This window comes from Suillus paluster (genome assembly GCF_016628075.1).
Source record: "Suillus paluster strain FC165 chromosome Unknown EDB91scaffold_1, whole genome shotgun sequence".
Classification (NCBI taxonomy): Eukaryota; Fungi; Basidiomycota; class Agaricomycetes; order Boletales; family Suillaceae; genus Suillus; species Suillus paluster.
In genome coordinates, this window is record NW_024537561.1 from 1,092,725 (window position 1) to 1,110,606 (window position 17,882).

General features: G+C 48.7%; 8 protein-coding genes across 8 annotated transcripts; 6 read left to right on the forward strand and 2 right to left on the reverse strand.

Moving 5' to 3' along the window:
• Window positions 1-1,242: 1,242 nt before the first annotated feature.
• Window positions 1,243-2,800, forward strand: EDB91DRAFT_1076585 (vacuolar import and degradation protein-domain-containing protein; the record flags this gene model as incomplete). The annotated part of the gene is made up of 4 exons (XM_041314875.1): window positions 1,243-1,929; window positions 1,986-2,310; window positions 2,412-2,688; window positions 2,737-2,800. 4 exons carry the CDS (start codon window positions 1,243-1,245, stop codon window positions 2,798-2,800), a joined length of 1,353 nt encoding a protein of 450 aa, XP_041184431.1.
• Window positions 2,801-3,012: 212 nt separating this feature from the next.
• Window positions 3,013-5,687, forward strand: EDB91DRAFT_1093541 (uncharacterized protein). Its single transcript, XM_041316818.1, has 14 exons — window positions 3,013-3,122; window positions 3,250-3,362; window positions 3,421-3,481; window positions 3,528-3,566; window positions 3,629-3,643; window positions 3,693-4,105; window positions 4,161-4,245; window positions 4,306-4,395; window positions 4,448-4,507; window positions 4,554-4,620; window positions 4,680-4,852; window positions 4,906-5,035; window positions 5,093-5,145; window positions 5,199-5,687. Exons 2-14 carry the CDS (start codon window positions 3,250-3,252, stop codon window positions 5,604-5,606), a joined length of 1,707 nt encoding a protein of 568 aa, XP_041184432.1. The 5' UTR covers window positions 3,013-3,122; the 3' UTR covers window positions 5,607-5,687.
• A 246-nt stretch (window positions 5,688-5,933) lies between these two features.
• Window positions 5,934-7,906, forward strand: EDB91DRAFT_1241649 (CK1/CK1/CK1-G protein kinase; the record flags this gene model as incomplete). Its single annotated transcript, XM_041322099.1, has 10 exons — window positions 5,934-6,030; window positions 6,093-6,133; window positions 6,192-6,261; window positions 6,320-6,468; window positions 6,518-6,617; window positions 6,668-6,802; window positions 6,850-7,020; window positions 7,071-7,217; window positions 7,271-7,296; window positions 7,349-7,906. The coding sequence occupies 10 exons, from the start codon at window positions 5,934-5,936 to the stop codon at window positions 7,904-7,906; spliced, it is 1,494 nt and encodes a 497-aa protein (XP_041184433.1).
• Window positions 7,907-8,021: 115 nt separating this feature from the next.
• Window positions 8,022-9,265, reverse strand: EDB91DRAFT_26673 (uncharacterized protein). Its single transcript, XM_041326649.1, has one exon. The coding sequence runs from the start codon at window positions 8,966-8,968 to the stop codon at window positions 8,264-8,266; it is 705 nt and encodes a 234-aa protein (XP_041184434.1). The 5' UTR covers window positions 8,969-9,265; the 3' UTR covers window positions 8,022-8,263.
• Window positions 9,266-10,211: 946 nt separating this feature from the next.
• EDB91DRAFT_1041222 (uncharacterized protein) lies at window positions 10,212-11,999 on the reverse strand (the record flags this gene model as incomplete). The annotated part of the gene is made up of 5 exons (XM_041312911.1): window positions 10,212-10,773; window positions 10,829-11,241; window positions 11,297-11,424; window positions 11,474-11,575; window positions 11,633-11,999. 5 exons carry the CDS (start codon window positions 11,997-11,999, stop codon window positions 10,212-10,214), a joined length of 1,572 nt encoding a protein of 523 aa, XP_041184435.1.
• A 151-nt stretch (window positions 12,000-12,150) lies between these two features.
• On the forward strand, window positions 12,151-13,815 carry EDB91DRAFT_1093561 (uncharacterized protein). Its single transcript, XM_041316819.1, has 7 exons — window positions 12,151-12,329; window positions 12,392-12,456; window positions 12,514-12,585; window positions 12,638-12,744; window positions 12,796-12,927; window positions 12,985-13,146; window positions 13,200-13,815. Exons 1-7 carry the CDS (start codon window positions 12,158-12,160, stop codon window positions 13,702-13,704), a joined length of 1,215 nt encoding a protein of 404 aa, XP_041184436.1. The 5' UTR covers window positions 12,151-12,157; the 3' UTR covers window positions 13,705-13,815.
• Window positions 13,816-13,891: 76 nt separating this feature from the next.
• Window positions 13,892-15,472, forward strand: EDB91DRAFT_1093568 (uncharacterized protein). The gene is made up of 9 exons (XM_041316820.1): window positions 13,892-14,224; window positions 14,278-14,335; window positions 14,394-14,486; window positions 14,537-14,596; window positions 14,645-14,694; window positions 14,744-14,795; window positions 14,842-15,051; window positions 15,116-15,205; window positions 15,254-15,472. The coding sequence occupies exons 1-9, from the start codon at window positions 13,989-13,991 to the stop codon at window positions 15,284-15,286; spliced, it is 882 nt and encodes a 293-aa protein (XP_041184437.1). The 5' UTR covers window positions 13,892-13,988; the 3' UTR covers window positions 15,287-15,472.
• EDB91DRAFT_1093575 (DUF726-domain-containing protein) lies at window positions 15,473-17,860 on the forward strand. The gene is made up of 5 exons (XM_041316821.1): window positions 15,473-15,530; window positions 15,596-15,889; window positions 15,943-16,619; window positions 16,673-16,832; window positions 16,887-17,860. The coding sequence occupies exons 2-5, from the start codon at window positions 15,622-15,624 to the stop codon at window positions 17,429-17,431; spliced, it is 1,650 nt and encodes a 549-aa protein (XP_041184438.1). The 5' UTR covers window positions 15,473-15,530; window positions 15,596-15,621; the 3' UTR covers window positions 17,432-17,860.
• Window positions 17,861-17,882: the final 22 nt, after the last annotated feature.

Sequence of the window (17,882 nt, forward strand, 5' to 3'; positions counted from 1 at the left end):
TTCCTTTCCAGAATCATATCGCCCGCCCCCTTCATCACTGCATACACTTTGCCCGCATGCGTTTATTCCGAGTGCAAGCACCGTCGGCGCTGCGAAACAGACCAAACAAATTGCCGCATTTTTACAAGACATGCTGGCAAACCTGCGGTTCTGCTTCTTCGAAGACTGTATTGAACCGCGAAGTAGTAATTTCCCGTACTGCTACCGTCCCAGCAGCTTCCCCCCTATACGCTGCAGTTTAACATAAGTCGATGTTTTACGGACTTAAGAGAAAGAAACTTGCTTTCACGAGTTCAGGGTATGATGCTGACTCATATCAGCTCTCAAGTAGGCCGTTGATTTGATCAAGTGCCAGCACGTTCTTCGGAATGCGTTTTTGAATGAGAATTGGAATCCTAGTATAAGGAGAAGAAACTACTTGAATAAACACCCAAAGCCCTGTCATCATATTATCATGATGTTAGTCAACGAAGAAACGTTTTTGGCACCAGCAACGACAGGTCATAGATGTCAGATGCCCATGTTCGTTGTGCAGGCAGGCCATAGATACTGGCCACGAGAGCGCTGTACGATGAATAGCATAGGATCCGAGCGCCAGCCACTACTACTATCTCCCTTCTTCTTTAGGCCTGGCAGTGGAGAACAGGCGCCAGGGGAGATATATTACGAACACTGCGTGTTGCAATGCCAGGTACTGTTACCTGTAAAGCAGTCGACACTTACAGTGATGTATGAGTGGCAGTTGCAATGAGTATCGTTGACAGTTACCCTGCACATAGATGAATCTGCTGCAGAAGCGCCGCAGCGAGTTGTTGAAAGTTTGGCATCATCATAGTTCGGGTGGAAGTTTGTAATTCAGAGCGCGGTAGTACAGCCGCCACATCGCTAGCTGTGTAATGTGTATGAAAAGCTACAGTTTATCATTTGTGAATTGCATATGACGAGTGTGCATCAAAGGAGCTTAACCTCGTAGTTAATGACTGCGCATCGAGCGTCATATGATATGCTAGCAAGCGCCAACGCCGGTCGCAAATGAAAGGGACACAAGCACGATGCTAGTACGGTAACGCTATAAGGGTTTGCTGTTCGGGAGATGTACGGCCAAGAACTTTTTTTTGAGAGGCACGTGAACGATACCTTTTGGAAATCCTTACACATGCCAAATTCGAATCCCAAGTTGCCAACCAAGTATACGTAGTACCTGTTGTCACTGCCCACCTCAACTTTACCCAAGTAACAACAATGCCAGTTGAAAACACTTATCCTGTCATCACAGATCAAATACAAGCAGAACCTGCACAAGCCATCAAGTATTGCTCGTCTTGCGACCACCCGCTTGACTTCTCCAATGCTGTGCTTGTACAGGACGACCACGATTCCAACACCATTTGTGCTTGGTGTCGCGATACGCAGTTGCAAATGCAACAAGATGACAATCTTTTCGCATTTAATGATGTCGGCCCCCCCGTTGTCCGACCTACGCTTCCTACAATCGCCCCCCAGCTGAATAGCGTACCGCTCGTTCATATTCCAGACGACGGCATTTTTGGCGACGATATGGATATGGACGAAGTTTCTACACCCAGTCAGACAGCCTCCTCTCCTTACACTCCAATTTCTGTGCCATCTTGCACCCCCTCTATTTATTCGCAATCGAGCATACCCGCTACCCCGAAACCCTTAGTGCTATCCATTCACACCCATGCTACAACACCTTCAAGACCACTTTCCCGCCAGTCCCGCAATCACGCCTCCACGGATTCTCGCTCTCCCTGTCTAAATACCTCCTACTCTTCTCCGGATCCTCTTCTCGACATTACCCATATTCGCGTGCGCCCGCAAGGCCATCATTGCTTATATCCTGGCGCTGTGTTCCAGGGTACACAGAAAAGTGGCAGGAATAGCTACGACGTGAATGTCAATATCGTTGTACGTCGAAACGGAAGATTAATCATGGCGTTCGGTGAAGCTCATTTCCCTACCAGGATGTGGATTTCTCTTCCTCGTTTCTTTGCGGGTACCTCCGCATTCGCGGTTTGACAGATGACTGGCCTGAATTGACCACTTACTTTGACGCAGAAATCATAGGCAGCCGCTATGGATTCTTGACACAAAACTGGGGCGCCAATGAGCAGGAGGACATGGTCCATTGGCAGCGGTTCCCTGCTTTCCGGCATGTCAAGAACGAGTTGAAAAAGCCTAACCTGACCATCCCCGATCGCGATCGTGGTGCAGTCTTTATGAGATGGAAAGAACGGTTTTTGGTACCCAACCACAGAGTACAAGATATCAATGGCGCAAGCTTCGCAGGTGCGCGACTGGTTTTATGTCGGGTGCAGATCACTATGTGGTCGGCCCGACAAGAAACCACAAGCTTCTGACGCGGCAACTGGTGTTTTTACTATGACCAGGCTTCTATTATGTTTGTGTCGATTTCAATCCCCAGCCGCCTACATCCACATCCACGCTTCGCCCAGTGACGCAGTCCGTTCCGCTCGAGAATGACGGAATTAATGACCTGCCGTTGCCCCATTCACCGTCCCTCGGGAAAACAGAGACACTCCCTACTGCGCGGAAGCGGAGGGATTCCAGCGTCAGACGAGGAGGTCGAGGGGTGTCAGTTGGACCACGGTCACATCCTCCTGCTGCAACAATGAGCGGATTTTATTTCCATCAGAACTCAGAACCGTATGTATATGTTGTATATGAGTTTATACTTCTAGCTAACTTTCGCAGATATCAACAGCTGTCTCTTAGTCACGTCCCGGAACGCTTTAGCTCCAGCTTTGAGTTTCGTTGAGAAGCTCGGGGTTGGAGCGCTGCACCGCTTGTATAATAAAAACGCACTATTGACAATATTGGACTGGACTTAATTCATCTGTGGCAAAGCTTTGTCTGAGTATGTTAATTTTAGTTACCCTCCTGTTTACTGTCCTGATATCATCTCTCATTCATACGCTATCTCTGTATTTGATGTGTTTTACATGCAACATGCAGTCTTATCTTTGTCTCCCATGTCTCGGTGCGCAGGCCAGCGATGCCGTAACAGACAAACATCGCCAATTTCAAATTGACAAGCATTGCCCTATCTAGAATTATTCCGGATTTTGTGTGCAAGCAAGGAACTTGTTAGGCAAATACTTATAAGATGCAACATTCCCGAAATGTTGTGTTGATCCATGACAAAATCTCGGTGGAGAAGAATATTTTTTTCCGGGTGGGATACTAGATCTAGAGATGCCCCCCCCCATGGCCTTGTCACGGAACTACACTTCCTTCCTCTTTCAACCGACGAGCTTGACGCGAAACATTCTGCTAGATATGCATCGTGATACACCTCGAGTGGTCATAGTTGGTGCTGGGTGCGTTCTTGCTATTTTACAAATGGCTAATGGGGTGATACTTGATCCAACATAACAGCATTTCCGGACTTACCATGGCTGTGAACTTGAGAAACAAGTTGCAGCATGATAACTTTGTGGTAAGCCAGCTTGAAATTTTGTAGGATGAAAACTTGACCTTTCCAGGTTTATGAACAAGCAGGATCCATCGGTGGGACATGGCGAGTACGATCGGAATCATTTCATTCCGCGTATAGTCAATGCTAATGTACGTTGGAACATGCCAGGACAACACATACCCTGTATGGCCATATCCACTCTTTGAACTTGATTATTGAATATTTTGATCAGGGGTGTGGGTCCGATGTTCCCGGGCACTGGTATTCCCTTTCAACGGAACCCAACCCATACTGGGAGAACTACTACATTACGCAGCCCGAGATACGTGCGTACTGGGAGGAAATCTATCAGAAATACGACCTGGCTTCCCGCACGGTGTTCAATACCCGCGTTGAGCTTGTCGAATGGGACGAAAAAAACGGCGTGCATAATTTGACGCTAGAAGACGTAGTGTCTGGCCAGATTATGCAGACACAAGCGGAAGTTGTTATCCAGGCTGTCGGCCCTTTTACATCGTCGATGTTTCCTCAGGATATTCCCGGGAGGGAAAAATTCACAGGGCCACTCTGGTATTCTCTTCACTGGAAGCATGATGTAGACCTGAAGGGCAAGGTGGTTGGCGTCATCGGCAACGGCTGCTCTGCGTAAATCATGCTCCCTGTCTATCTTTCGGAGGCCACGTGTTAATCAACTTTCTAGAACTCAGTTCATACCGATTATCGCCGCCGAGCCTACTACTCGAATCATCAACTTTTGTCGTTCACCACAATGGTTCGCAGAGAGGGTATGTTAACACTATTCTTGTGCTGATCGTTCGTGCTGAATGAATGGTGAAACGCTGAAGGGAAACTATCGCTACCCAGAGTGGCTCAAGTGGGCATTTGCTCATGTTCCCTTTCTCATGTCCGCATACAGAAGTTTCATCATGATTCAGGTACGCTGCAGAGGTATCTCGCCCCGGCGGAAGCTGAATTCTTCAAATCCAGTCTGATCTTCTATGGAACATTTTCTTGACGAATTCACTCGTTGGTGCAGTCGTCAAGAAGGTAACATCAGCTTCTCAGTCTACTTGGCGTTTCTAATGATCAATAGACACTAACATTGTACATGCAACAAACCATGCCAGCAAAATTCCACGATGATATGATTCCCACTTACCGTGAGCAATTATTGTGATATCGATGATTGTGACGCGCCCAATCAACAACTGCTAAATAGCTCCTGGGTGCAAACGCTTGATCATTGATCCTGACTACCTGTCTGCTTTGCACCAACCCAACGTTGATCTGGATTGGATTGGAATCCAAGAAATTGTCGAGGGCGGGGTCGTTCTCAAGACTGGTGACAAAGTACCACTGGACGCAATTATTTTTGCCACTGGCTTTTACCTGGTAATTTTCAATTCAGCCATGAGTGCTGGTCCTTAGCATTCAATATTGCACAGGTCGCACGAGACATAGCTTTCCGCGGAACCGGTGACCTGACTCTGACGCAATATTTCGAATCAGAAGGTGGAGCGACGGGCTATTACGGAACGGTTTTCCCTGGGTTTCCAAACATGTTCACAATCGTGGGTTAGTGGTTGGCTGATTCAAGTTGTGTAATATGACTTCATTCGATAACTTTGTCAGGGCCCAATAGTGCTTCGGCTCATGCTTCTCTTCTTTTCACCATCGAGACTCAGGTACGTGCTTTTAGAATTTTCAAACTGCTGTAATAAAACGTGAGGCCGCATAGGTTAGCTATATTCTCAAGCTGATCAAGCCGATCATCGATGGTAAGGTGAAATCACTTGAAGTCACTCAGAAGGCCACAGCCTCTTACAACACATGGATCCGAAAGCGCATGGAGAACACGATATTCTTGGGCTGTTTGTCATACTATCGAGGTGACAGTCGGAAGGGCGTCAGAAATGTAGCCACGTTCCCTGGTATGATCGCACTCTACTGGTGGATCGTGCGAAAGCCGCGCTGGGATGATTTCAGGGTGGTGGGTGGAGAGCAGTGGTCTTACCAGAGAAGGAAAGTTGCTCTGATAAAATATGCACTCGTGGCTTTGACGATTTCCGGTACTATTGGCTACAATTCCTCTTTGCTCTGGACATTCGTTGTCGGACTCAAAGAGAGGCTTCTTTCAGGGTGGTGAAAGATTGTTTAGTCAAACACATTTTTCTTCGTAGTTCGCGCTGTCATATGTATGGACTTAAATATATTTGCGTTGACTCGATCTTTACACAATACGCGAACATTATATTGCAATGGAAGGCATGCACATGAAAGGATTTAGTCAACACGCATGCGGCTGCATAGGGACGTCGCTTGTTTTGGTAAGCTCGGTTTTGACCGAGTAAACTGTACCCTCAACGTTTGTCCACCGCCGCCGCAGAGGCAGTAGAAGGCCTGGAGGCCTTGTCCTTGCCCTGTCCACGGTCTAAGTTGTTTTCTCTGCCTCTCCATCTTTCATACGCCTCTCATGTCTTCCAATAACTCTGGCACGGCAAACGTAGTTGGCGTGCATTACCGTGTTGGCAAGAAAATCGGGGAAGGCTCATTCGGCGTTATCTTTGAAGGTTCGCACTTCTTTTAAACGTCTTTTTATCGGCTTTCGGCTTGAACTGACCATGGCGTCTAGGAACGAACCTACTGAACTCCACGACCGTCGCCATCAAGTTTGTGGGTCCTCCACTTCACTGACCTGCGCCTTTGTTCCTTATATCTTCTTTGGCTGCAGGAGCCACGTAAAGCAGAGGCACCTCAACTTCGAGATGAATGTCGTTCATACCGCATTCTAGCTGGCTGCCGTGCGTATATTTGTTAGACTCGCAAGTAGACGAAATTCATTGACGCGCATTCTTGTAGCTGGTATTCCTCAAATATATCACTTCGGGCAGGAAGGTCTCCACAATATTCTGGTGATAGATCTTTTGGGCCCGAGTCTGGAGGATCTGTTTGATATGTGCGGGCGTAAGTTCTCTACAAAGACGGTGTGCATGGCAGCTCGACAAATGGTGCGTGTTGCGCCTTTGTAGTCTTCTTCTGCCGGCTAACTGTTCGCAGTTGTCCCGGGTGCAAACTATCCATGACAAAAACCTCATTTACCGGGACATCAAGCCAGATAATTTCCTCATCGGGCGTCCTGGCACAAAGGTGGCGAATCGTAAGTTTCCTCCGTTCATGGCGGATATTACATTCACATATGTCTTGTAGTCATTCATGTCGTCGACTTTGGGATGGCCAAGCAATATCGCGATCCTAAAACCAAGCAGCACATTCCTTACCGGGAACGGAAAAGTTTGAGCGGCACGGCGCGATACATGAGCATCAATACTCATTTGGGACGAGGTATGTGTTTTTCTTTCGTGATTGGTCGCAATAACTTATTTCTTCAGAACAATCTCGGAGAGACGATCTGGAGGCGCTCGGACATGTCTTTATGTACTTTTTGCGTGGCAGTTTACCTTGGCAAGGGCTGAAGGCTGCTACCAACAAGCAAAAGTACGAAAAGATTGGAGAAAAGAAGCAGACAACACCTATCAAGGACCTCTGTGAGGGATATCCAGGTTTGTTGATTCATAATTTGTCCTCTAAATGCTCAGTAACTCTTGAACAGAGGAATTCGGTATCTATTTGAACTATGTTCGCAAGCTTGGATTTGAGGAGACCCCGGACTACGATTTCTTGAGGGAGCTTTTTACCAAGGTGATGAAGAATAATAACGACATAGACGATGGCATTTTTGACTGGAACCTACTGAATGGTACAATTTCCCTTGCATCTTATAACCTTATTGTTGATCTTTTGACTATACAGGGGGTAAAGGTTGGGAAGCTTCACAGGTGAGTCAAGTTTCATTTACCCAAACGCAAAGACTTCATCTTGTCGCCACAGGGGCAGTCGCAAGTACTTGCTCAAATACAGAATGCGGGTATGGCACCTGCGCCGCAAGACCGTCGAAGGGATTTGGAACGACGTCGGGATGCGGATTGGCGCCGAGCATCTCAGGTTGGTGGAGTCAACCTGCCTTCACCAGCGCTAGTTAGACAAGGCTCGAAGCAACGCAGAGTCCCTAATGCGCTCGCTCCTGGAGCAGGAAACCCACCTGGCGCTTCCACCCCTCTCTCTGCTGCCGCTCAGATTAACGTTCCTGTCTCAACACCGCAAAACAAATCCAATCATGTCAGTGCGCAGCAACATCCTTACGCGAATGTAGTTACTGGTGATTACGGTTGGGACACAGGCGATGAACCGTACGGATCTCAAGCATACGGACGTGCATCTCCCATGGTGTCGACGGTTGGGGCCGCTCCACCTGCAATAAGCACAGTGCGTGCCCACGGCAATGAGGCAGGTGTTTCTCGCGGCGAGGACTACCGCCAGCAACAAGATGATGACCCTCCGCAACCGAAGTCGAGCATCTGGAGAATCCTCACGTGCCGATGCGGCTGATCGCTGCTAACTTCTGGCCCTTTCCCTATATCTGTTCCATGCTACCATCAACGTAAATCATCCATCGTCAGTCATTACCTTCGACGCTTTGATATATACCCATTCATTACTTCCACCTAATATCCACTTTCACGGTTTATGTTTGGACACCCGCCATAGCTTTGGTCAAATGATCGAATTTTGCTCTCGACTATCTTTGTACGGCTTTACAGACTACCAGGGATGTGTAAGTAAATTGGCGACGGGGTGGTATACAGGAGTAATTATGCTTGGGATATGTGTAGTAAAGTGGTCGGTTGAGGCAATTATCAATCAGCTCTAGTCATTAAAGGCGAGATGGAAGCTTAATATAGAAGCTTAGTACTCCATGCCGTCGGAGATTGTCAACGAAATTTCGGTTCCCAGAGGTGAGGACAGATTGCCTTCGTCAACAGAAGCGCCAAGTTGGCCTTGAGCTTGGGTAGGCTTGGCGACGGGCATCACAGGCGAATAATTCTCTTCATCAGATGGGGCACGGGGTTGCTGCCTTGTGTTCTTACGCGGCCCTCCCTTCTCCAGCTCGAGGAGCGGCATGTCTTGAACGGGGGGATAGTCCATAAGCCGTGCGGGGAAACGTGGCTCAGTGGGAGGTGCTCCTGCGTAGGACACAGTGTAAGTAAGAGGATCTTGACGATGCATTGCTTCCTGGTGCCTGCCAACTGGAGGAGCGGATGCGGAAGAAGGATTGACGAATTCTTGTCGAAGAGCGTAAAGGTTGTCGCGAGCCTTGCTGTACTGTGCGCGCAGGTACTGGTTCACAGTCATCAAGTCCTCGTTGCGTTTTCCAAAGTCGTATAGCTGGTTCTCCATTATTTCTTTGTCTTTCTCCAATTCATTATTAGTAGTCCTCAGCTTATCATTTTCGGCCATCAGGAGATCTAGCTGTTTCTGAGCCACTGATCCAACGTCACCAGATGCGTCTATGAGACCTGAGTAAGGTGTTGCTTGAATCTCCACTGCTTTCTTGGCGGGGTCATGAGGGTCGGGAAGCAATTTGACGGGAGAATGAGGTTTGTTCGTCATATAGACTTTGCCGTTTGATGCACTATGTAGCGATCCGCTTAGTCGTGCTTCCCCCTCTCGACGGATGAACCACTCACCGTTTCTCAAATCTCACGGAAGGCCTTCCAGTTCTCGAGAGTTTGTCGCTGGGGGGAGCAATACGCTGCTTCTTTGGGGGCCTACCGTTCGAACCGCCGGCAGAGTCGCCAAACTGCTCATGTTCCTGGTCGCCATCCACTCTTGAGATGCTTAGGGATGTGCCATCCTTATCTGGCTAAATACACTACGTCAATGGGATACGTGGACAAAATGTGGAGCAAATACCATAGATCTAATATGAATTGCTGGGGTATCATCGGACACACTGGATGAAGGGCCATTGGATAATGCGGGCCTATCATGGGGAATGAACACACAGTCCATAACAAATCTACGTCTCTTTCCATTTGCGGGTGCTACGCCAGGATGTTGTCGAGTTGTGGGAAGTGATCGATACGTGTTTAGAACACTAGCCACGCAGTTGCTCGGTGAACTAGTTTGAAAGTCGCTTGGAAGTGATGTCAAATCACTAAGACTTTCTGACCTGCGAAAAAGCGACGCTGTAGACAAAGCAGGCGTCCCGACTGAGCTGGACGTTGTAGCCCCACCGCGTTGGGGACCCTGGGAACGAGATTTACTGATCGCCTGCTTCAATGGGGATGATGCAACCTTGTCAAAGTGTTAGTTGCTTCGTGCAAACAATGGTAACGGAGGACCCCTTACGGACGCGCTAGTCAGCTCTACGCATTTGTCGTACCACCCCGGAATAGTTGCATTTGGGTTGACAGATTTGCATGTACGAAATTTGGATGCAACGTATGCCAATTTCATGCGGAGATCTGGACGTATACCAGTCTCTTCGTCGTGCAAAATACGTGCATGTGCATCCTTGAACGCTACCTTGGATTGTTTATGATAAGCATGCCAATTAGACATGCCCCCTTCTGGACCATCTGACATCAGGATTGCCGATGCAGAATGTATATGGTAGGACTCTAATACATGAGTCGTGCATCGTCCGCCATGGCAGGTTGCGCAGTAGATCATCGAACTCCGAGGAGCTTGATGCTTTGTTACGCACATACCGAACGGCTCAGCTATGACTGATGACATTGGCCGCCGTTCGTGCAACATGCAGGCCGCCCTGAAGACACCGACATGGCGTATTGCTATAATAGAACTAGCCACGCGATTAAGTAGCAGTCTCCTGAAAGCAGGAGTAAACCTACCTTGGATGCTTCAGGAGAGACTGGAAGTCCTTTACGATGTCAGGACATACTGCCCGAATGGTGCGCAGGGCCTCATCACGCGATCGTAGCAGATCGCCAAAAGGCCGGCACTGGGTTGGATTCATAGTCCCGCAGTTGCAACCCCGACCCTCAACGTAACAAAGCGGACAAACCACAATACCATCTCCAATCCTCATCTCTTCATGGACTACAAGTGAATGAGGAGCACATGATATGCATTCAAAGAAACTCTGGAAGATGTCTGCGCCGCAAAAGTCGCAAGTGATGTTGTTTTGAAGGGACGTATCGGATTGCGAAACATGCGGCATGTCTTGGTGCTTTGGTGAGTATTCTTCCCCGAGGACATCATCGAGCAACTCAAGTAAGTGGTGGAGTTCATGAGCGACTCCCTCAAGACTCGAGTTTATAGTGGACGATGACCGGTCAGGATGAGGAGAACCTGTCTGCTGTTCTCGAAGTTCCTGAAGTCTCTGTGTCTGGCGGTGAAGGGCGCGATATATATTCAATTTGACCTTGTACGTCTCCGGTCGGCATACGCTGCGAAACGACGTCACTGCTATTGCAAAATGCACTAGCATGATAACGGACGTACCGATGATATACGGGAAGTTCATGATAGAGAGAATTCGTCAAGCCTCTGAGAGTCATCCGCGACCAGGATGTTTTCATCGTGATGCCACCGTTGTTGATGACTTGGTGACAGCTTCTTGGGGGAACAAGCACCAAATCGCCGAGCTGCTGTTCCGCAATGTAGATGTTAAGCCTCGACTGCCCCAACTCTCTCAGGGTCACGACATGTGTCTCAAAGTCCAATTCCTCATTTATCTTGTGGAAAAATTCAGCCATGCCTGGTGCAGCTGAACTCTCTGTCATGAACCAGAAAGACGATCCGCCATTCTCGGTATAACACATTAAATTCTGACCGGAAGAGGCGCAGAGGTCCTTATGGAAAGGTGTAAAGGTGTCCCCTACTCCGAGGTAGCACATCAAAGTCTGCACATCGTTCTGATCCAAGATGATTATCTGTATAGCCACTAAGCATATCATGAAACGAACTGACCGGAAGGTACTTGAGGTAATCATTAGTTCTGTGAGGCAGGAGATCACTTGGAAGGACGCCAGAAGTTGACAACCAAGATGCCCACTCATGCGGGCATTCCGCATCTTTGCCATACAATCGCTCGGTTTCTGATGAAAAGTGAGATGACACAAAAAGCGACGTGATAGACGTCCTCACCATGTTCGCTAGCGTATCTTGGGGTCGCACGAAGTTTATGAATGAGTTCGGAAAGGGGCAAGTCGAAATCAGCCCAGTTGTGTACGTTACGGACGGACGCCCCTTTGAATACCGGCATCAGTCGAGTGGCAAGTTCTGCCATGGAAAACAGACCCTTACCTTGTTTCCCATGCTCTCTGAGCCAATCCAAGGTGAATAGATCAGCGGGCCAACTCTCGTGTTCGTGAAACCCTTCGATGATCAAGGGGTTACCAGAATCCTCGTGCATCCGAATCGTCTGTGTCAACGTGGGATCTTCAAAATGGACTCTGTCCACTGGACGGAAGTTAGGCGCCTTCTTGACCAACTCCGTAAAGGTCCAGCCCTTGGTGGTGATCAGCGCTTTGGTTAGAAGATGTTTAGTAGTGGTGCCATCGTTGACGATAGTGCTAGTGTGGCGTCCACTAGTATCAGTACCGAGTATCGGGCTACGCGTAGCATTTGGTAACAGCTCCAACTGTGAGTTTGGAGCTGTGATATCTGGCATGGTATAGCGAAGGATGGCAGTCCTTCGTCTTGAATGTCACCTTGAGCACTGGAAAAGAACTATAATTCTCCTTCGCGTCCCAATGAAATTACATAATATGGGCGTCTATTATCGAGATAAGCATCGTAGATGTTCTGACCTTCCACTTAGACGATACCATGTCCAACAACGGAAACGCGCAAGCAGAACAGGAACCAGAGTTTGATTTCTGGGACTTCGTCGACTGCTCCATATGCCATCTTCCTTTCATATCGAACGATCGGGGCGGACCTCCTCCTGTTCCATTTTGGATCACAGAATGCGGCCATGTTCTTTGCAACAACCATCTCAGTAAGATGCCTCGAACTTTGTATCTTGGAAATTCGTACTGACTTCTTGACTCCCCCAATGAGAGCCAGATCAGAGTTGTGCACAATGCAACGGCCAGAACATACAACTGGTTCCCCTACACCGAGATGTATGTTTGTTTCTTCACTGGGACATGTTTGGCTTATTTTTCGTATCAAAAACACAGCTGGAGCCCCCGATGTCAGACTGGTTTAGAACTCTTCCTTATTCACTGGATTCGATAGCAAACGCTGTAAAAGTGAGTCTTGTTGACACAGTTTCGCTGCTGTTCAGACTTCAACCTGCACAAGTTTCAGCAAGACACATTCGCCGGTCTCATCCGCTACTATCGGCAAGCTTGTTCCCAGCTTAGCCAGACGTGTGAACGTATTCGAGCGGAGAGGAAGGCTCTTCGAAAGTTCGTAGCTTAACAGTTTGTAAGACCGCTAATCCTCAATTGAGAGTACAGAGAAGTAGACAGCTTGCGGCGAGAAGTGGAGCGTCTACGCCAGTGCCCTTCTGGCTTCGGCCCTGCTCATACTCAGGAACCCTCATCTTTTCCCAACGCGAATGGCAAGCGTCAGATGACTGATATGCGCGAGTAAGTGAAAGATCGCATTTATGCTGGAGATCTAACCATTGGCGACTACGGGGCCAGTTTCAAGGCAAGCTCCAGCCCAAGGTCCATCGTCACCCCAGTCGGACCAAACAGAATCACCTTGCCGCTCGGGGAACAACCAAACTTCACTCGTCAAGATCATGAACGAATTTCAAGCCAGACACGTCAGCCGGAACGACCTGGAACGAGTCGTTTTGCGGAGTAAGAATATCGATCATTTTACCTCACTCGTTGATTTGAATGGTGCATATCAGACAATATGCATATAATGATGAACAGGGATCACGCATGCAGGCTGCACAGCTCTCTCACGAACAATCGGTACCTACTCGCCACCTGCGATTAACGTCCGGCGAACAAGGACATCGTTCTATGCCACCTCCACCCCCACCGATACCAGGTTCACGAGGTCGTTTCAGACCCGCGATGGGCTCAACGGACACAAGAACCACAAAGACGTCAAACGCCCAGACTGCTGAACCACAAATGGCCCACCAGCGACCTCCGCCATTGGCTTCCAGGCCTCAACAGCGCTCATTCGTTGTCCCGCAGACCCCACATCGCGCTAGTGGTACCCACTTCACTGGTCAGACATCCGACCAAATGCGCTCACTCCAGTCCAACCGTTTCATACCACCATCTTCACATGGACGTTCGAATACTGGCGCAGGTGCAGTAACATCCTCTAACGTTCCAGGGACCTCGTCTGGAGGACATAGGATGCCATTCGTGTCAGGGGGTGCTAATGGATTCGGGTGACCTTATATACTCTTATATATCGTACAATCCTCTCCATCGGGTATGCAATGAAATGTCCACTTGCGCGTTGCTTGAGTACTCTTTACATAAATGAGATCATCCCCGAGCGAACCCCGTGTCCAAAACCTGTCCAAAAGTATCCCCGACTCCTAAATAAGTAACACTCCATAGCAAATTGATGGCGCCACTTTGCAACTGCGCAATTGTGAAACACAGCCGGAATTTGGCCGTCATAAGTCTTACCGCAGCAGCTCCGTCTTTGCATCATACATCATCCGTCTACCATGGCCCAGTATAGAGACCCATATTCTGACCAGCAGCGCGGCGGTTACAACCAGCAGTATGGTGACGCCGCCTATGATAGCAGGCAACCACACCAGGCATACGACCAAGGCGACTTTGATCCACAAACAATGGGAGAGTATAGAGATGACCCCAATGCGAACCCACGAGTATATGCGCCAGCAGCACAGGGAGCGATCCCTCATGACCAATCGAAGTTTCCGAAAAAAACTGGACGGTGTGTTACTAGCTCTTGGAGGATTTCTGACGCATCTGACTGCATTTCACAAGCCAACCTCGGGATTTCAAGAGCTGGAGATATGGAAACACCGGTGGCCTATGGACAAAGGTGAGTAATACGATGTCTCACTCGTTTGGGGACTCCTGGGGCTGAGCATCGTTTATAGGGCAGCCGAGGTAGCTGCATAGGGAGGTTCTGCTGTTGCACGTTGATGGTCGTCGTCTTCTTCATTGTCAGCATACTACTTGCGTTAATTATGGTGAGCCTTGCATAAGGGAAATATCGACGATATACTTAATGTTCTTGCAGTGGGTCCGTCCTCCAGATGCAGTTGTTGGCACCGTAGGAACATCTACCAATCAAAGTGCAGTAAGGCAGCCTTGCTAGATGTTTGCATACTTTTCTCATTTCTGTCAGGTTCAAACGGGGTCGGGAAGCATCATAGTCAACCTGGGCGTTGACATTGCGTAAGTTGACCGTGCACATTGTCTCATCCATTTCATGACCGAAGTACAGTGTTACCAACCCAAATTACTTTTCCATATCTTTCACGTCCATAGACGCAAAGGTAGGTCAAGTACTGTTCCCTCGTATCATCGCTCACAATTTATCAGGCATATTACCCCATTAACAATACTCTTGTCGGAACCGGCAATCAGACTGGCATCACATTCAATGCCAACTCACAAACCAACTTCACATTCCCATTTGCAGTTGAATTCAGCACAAACATGTCTTCAAGCACACAAATCATATCTGATCTCGCCACGAAATGCGGTGTGAATGGAGCAGTGCAAGATATCTCGCTCACCATTGATATCACGGTCCGTGCGCGCACGATGTGTTATTAATGAATGATGTCCTCACTCTTGTTTATCTTTTGTTCAGCTTGGATTACGCATCCTATCTTGGGTGGTTTATCCGACGGTGAGCATTCCCGCCAGTTTCACGTGTCCGATATCTGCTGCAGACATCTCGGTATGCTCATTTTTTCCCCGATGTAATTCTTGTTGACCGTGTCTTCAGAGTTTGCTTCCATCCATTACTTCACTAACTTGATCCTGCTGGGCGAGAGTGCAGGGGCCGGGGAGCTCCTTTCGTATCTCTTCTTGGACATAGACATGTACGAAATAGCTACACACACTCTGCCAATCTTGTATGAGGGACAGTCGATATCTTATTACTTGCTGGACAGCTTTCTCAGACACATGATCTATCACTTTATGTTATATCGCTCGTTCGACAACGACCATATCATCCTAAACTTCATGAGGCAGGGTGTCATTTGTGCAATCAGCATTCGGTGTGATCACGGACTGCGGTCCTTATCTGTACTCGTTACGCACATCATTACTTACCTTCGCGCAGCCTCTCCCAGAGTGCTAGTCAACGATATGTCGACTCAGAACCTTGCATCATCTGGGGTAGCATCGACAGATCTCAGCGAGTCCGAACAGGAAACAGTCTTCCTGCACTTTTTCCGTCGCCTGGCTGCATATCGCAACACGATAGAACTCTATGCCTTAACGGAAGCTGCGCTTCTACAGCCCAGTGGTCGTTTCAACGACAGTAGAACTTTGGAGTTCAGTCAAGCGCTAAATACTTGGGGACAGTCAATTCTCAAGAATGCATGGGTAGTGTGCCAAGAGCCTGGTGGCGGAGGTGAGTGCATGGTCACTCCGACTCCCATGTTTAACGTTACATCGGCAAGGTAGAATGTCCAACGTTAGACCCACTTGCCGACACTTCGGTAGGGGAGTTACCTAAAGCCCCTGATCCAAGAGTCCTCTCGAAGATCATGAACACTGTTCTCTTCCTCCACATTACCACGTCTAAGCAGTATTCCGCATATACACGGGCTTTTCTACCCACCTTGGCACCTATAGACGAGCAAACAGTAACCACAACTTTCAAAAATCCTGAAAGAGCCTTGAGGGAAGTACATAAACAGGCACAGCGCGTTCGCGAGCAGCATGCCGAGAGGGGACGCGTTCTACGCATCGCCGGCCTAGGCTTCGGGGCTGTTGCAGGTGGTGTACTCATTGGGATCACTGGTGGACTTGCAGCACCGCTAGTTGGTGCAGGAGTCACCGCCCTTCTTGGAGGCCTGGGTATTGGTGGGACTGCCGCTGGTGTATTGGCATCAGGGCTGGCGAGCTCATCCGCTGTATGCGGCGCGCTTTTTGGTGCTTACGGCGCACGCTCTACGGCGAGAATGGTTGGGCGTCACACGAAAGAAGTCAGCGACCTTGCAGTACTCCCAGTACGAACGCAGATGAGTGAAGAAACACTGGCGGTCAGATTGTGCATCAGCGGATGGATATCCTCTCTTGAAGATGTCACAACTCCGTGGCAAATATTCGGTGGAGATGACACATTTGCTCTGCAGTGGGTTAGTCAAAACATGTTTCAATAGTCGTTTCGCAGTTGACACGATTGGTACAGGAAGTAGAGGCCTTGCAGGCTATGTCAAGTGCCTTGAGCGATCTCATCGAGTCTCAGGCCATAAATTACGTGGGAGGACAAATATTGAAGCGCACAATCCTCGCCAGTCTTCTGAGTGCATTGTCCCCGGTTGCGTTGCTGAAGATTGGGAAGATCATTGGTATGTACGGCTGACGATAATGCACTACCCTCAATCTCTGACCCGCTGAATCAGACAACCCTTGGATGAATGCTCGTGCCCTTGCACTCAAAACAGGTGCTGTTCTAGGTGAACTACTAGCTTCTAGGGCATTCGGAAACAGGCCTGTCACCCTCACTGGTTACTCGCTCGGTTCTCTCGTCATCTTTGAAGCCCTCAGATGCCTAACGGAGCTGTCACCTTCGAAGACTATAGGTCTCATACAGGACGTCTTTCTCTTTGGGACACCAGTCTCCATCAACTTAACGACATGGAGCTCGGTAAGACGGCTAGTGTCTGGACGGTTTGTCAATGGCTACTGCACGTCGGATTTTATCCTTGCTGTCTTATCACGTGCATCTGACGCGACATGGGGTATTGCTGGTCTACAGAACGTAGATGTGAAAGGAGTGGAGAACATACAGTGTGAGGGTGTTGAAGGTCATCTCCAGTGGCGGGGGATGATTGGAAAGTGTCTCCTGGACTGTCACGCTCCTGGAATTGTCACATCAGAGGTCGATGCCCAGCTGAAGAACATCGCAGAGCATATGCCAGAGCTAGCGGAATCTGACGACCTCTGAAAGGGTTACAACGAGCTCAGGCAATGCGGGTGATCTCTGGAAGTGCCCCACGGTATATACCATATGATTGGAGCCCGGGGCTTGGTTGGATTCGGTTGCTCCGATCCTACCGATGCCTGTGGATAATATTTTTGAGGTTGGTTACAACATGCGCGTCGAGTATTACCTGATGTGCCTTCCTTGACGGGATCGTTGTCTCGTCGATATCCCCCTTTTCTGGTGTATCTGCCGATCCACTGATTATGATATCGTAACAGCTCTCGGACGCGCCAGTCCAGGCTGGCCTCGGACTCTTTCGTACTTCTATTTCAAGAGCAAGTAGTGTGTTCTTTGGATCAAGTTCCAACGACCTGCATGGGCATTGGGCATCAATGTCATTTCGTTCGCCGTTGTCGTCTCTTTTCTGTATCCGAAAGAGCATAAGGATTCAATATTCAATATTCAGTTGCGA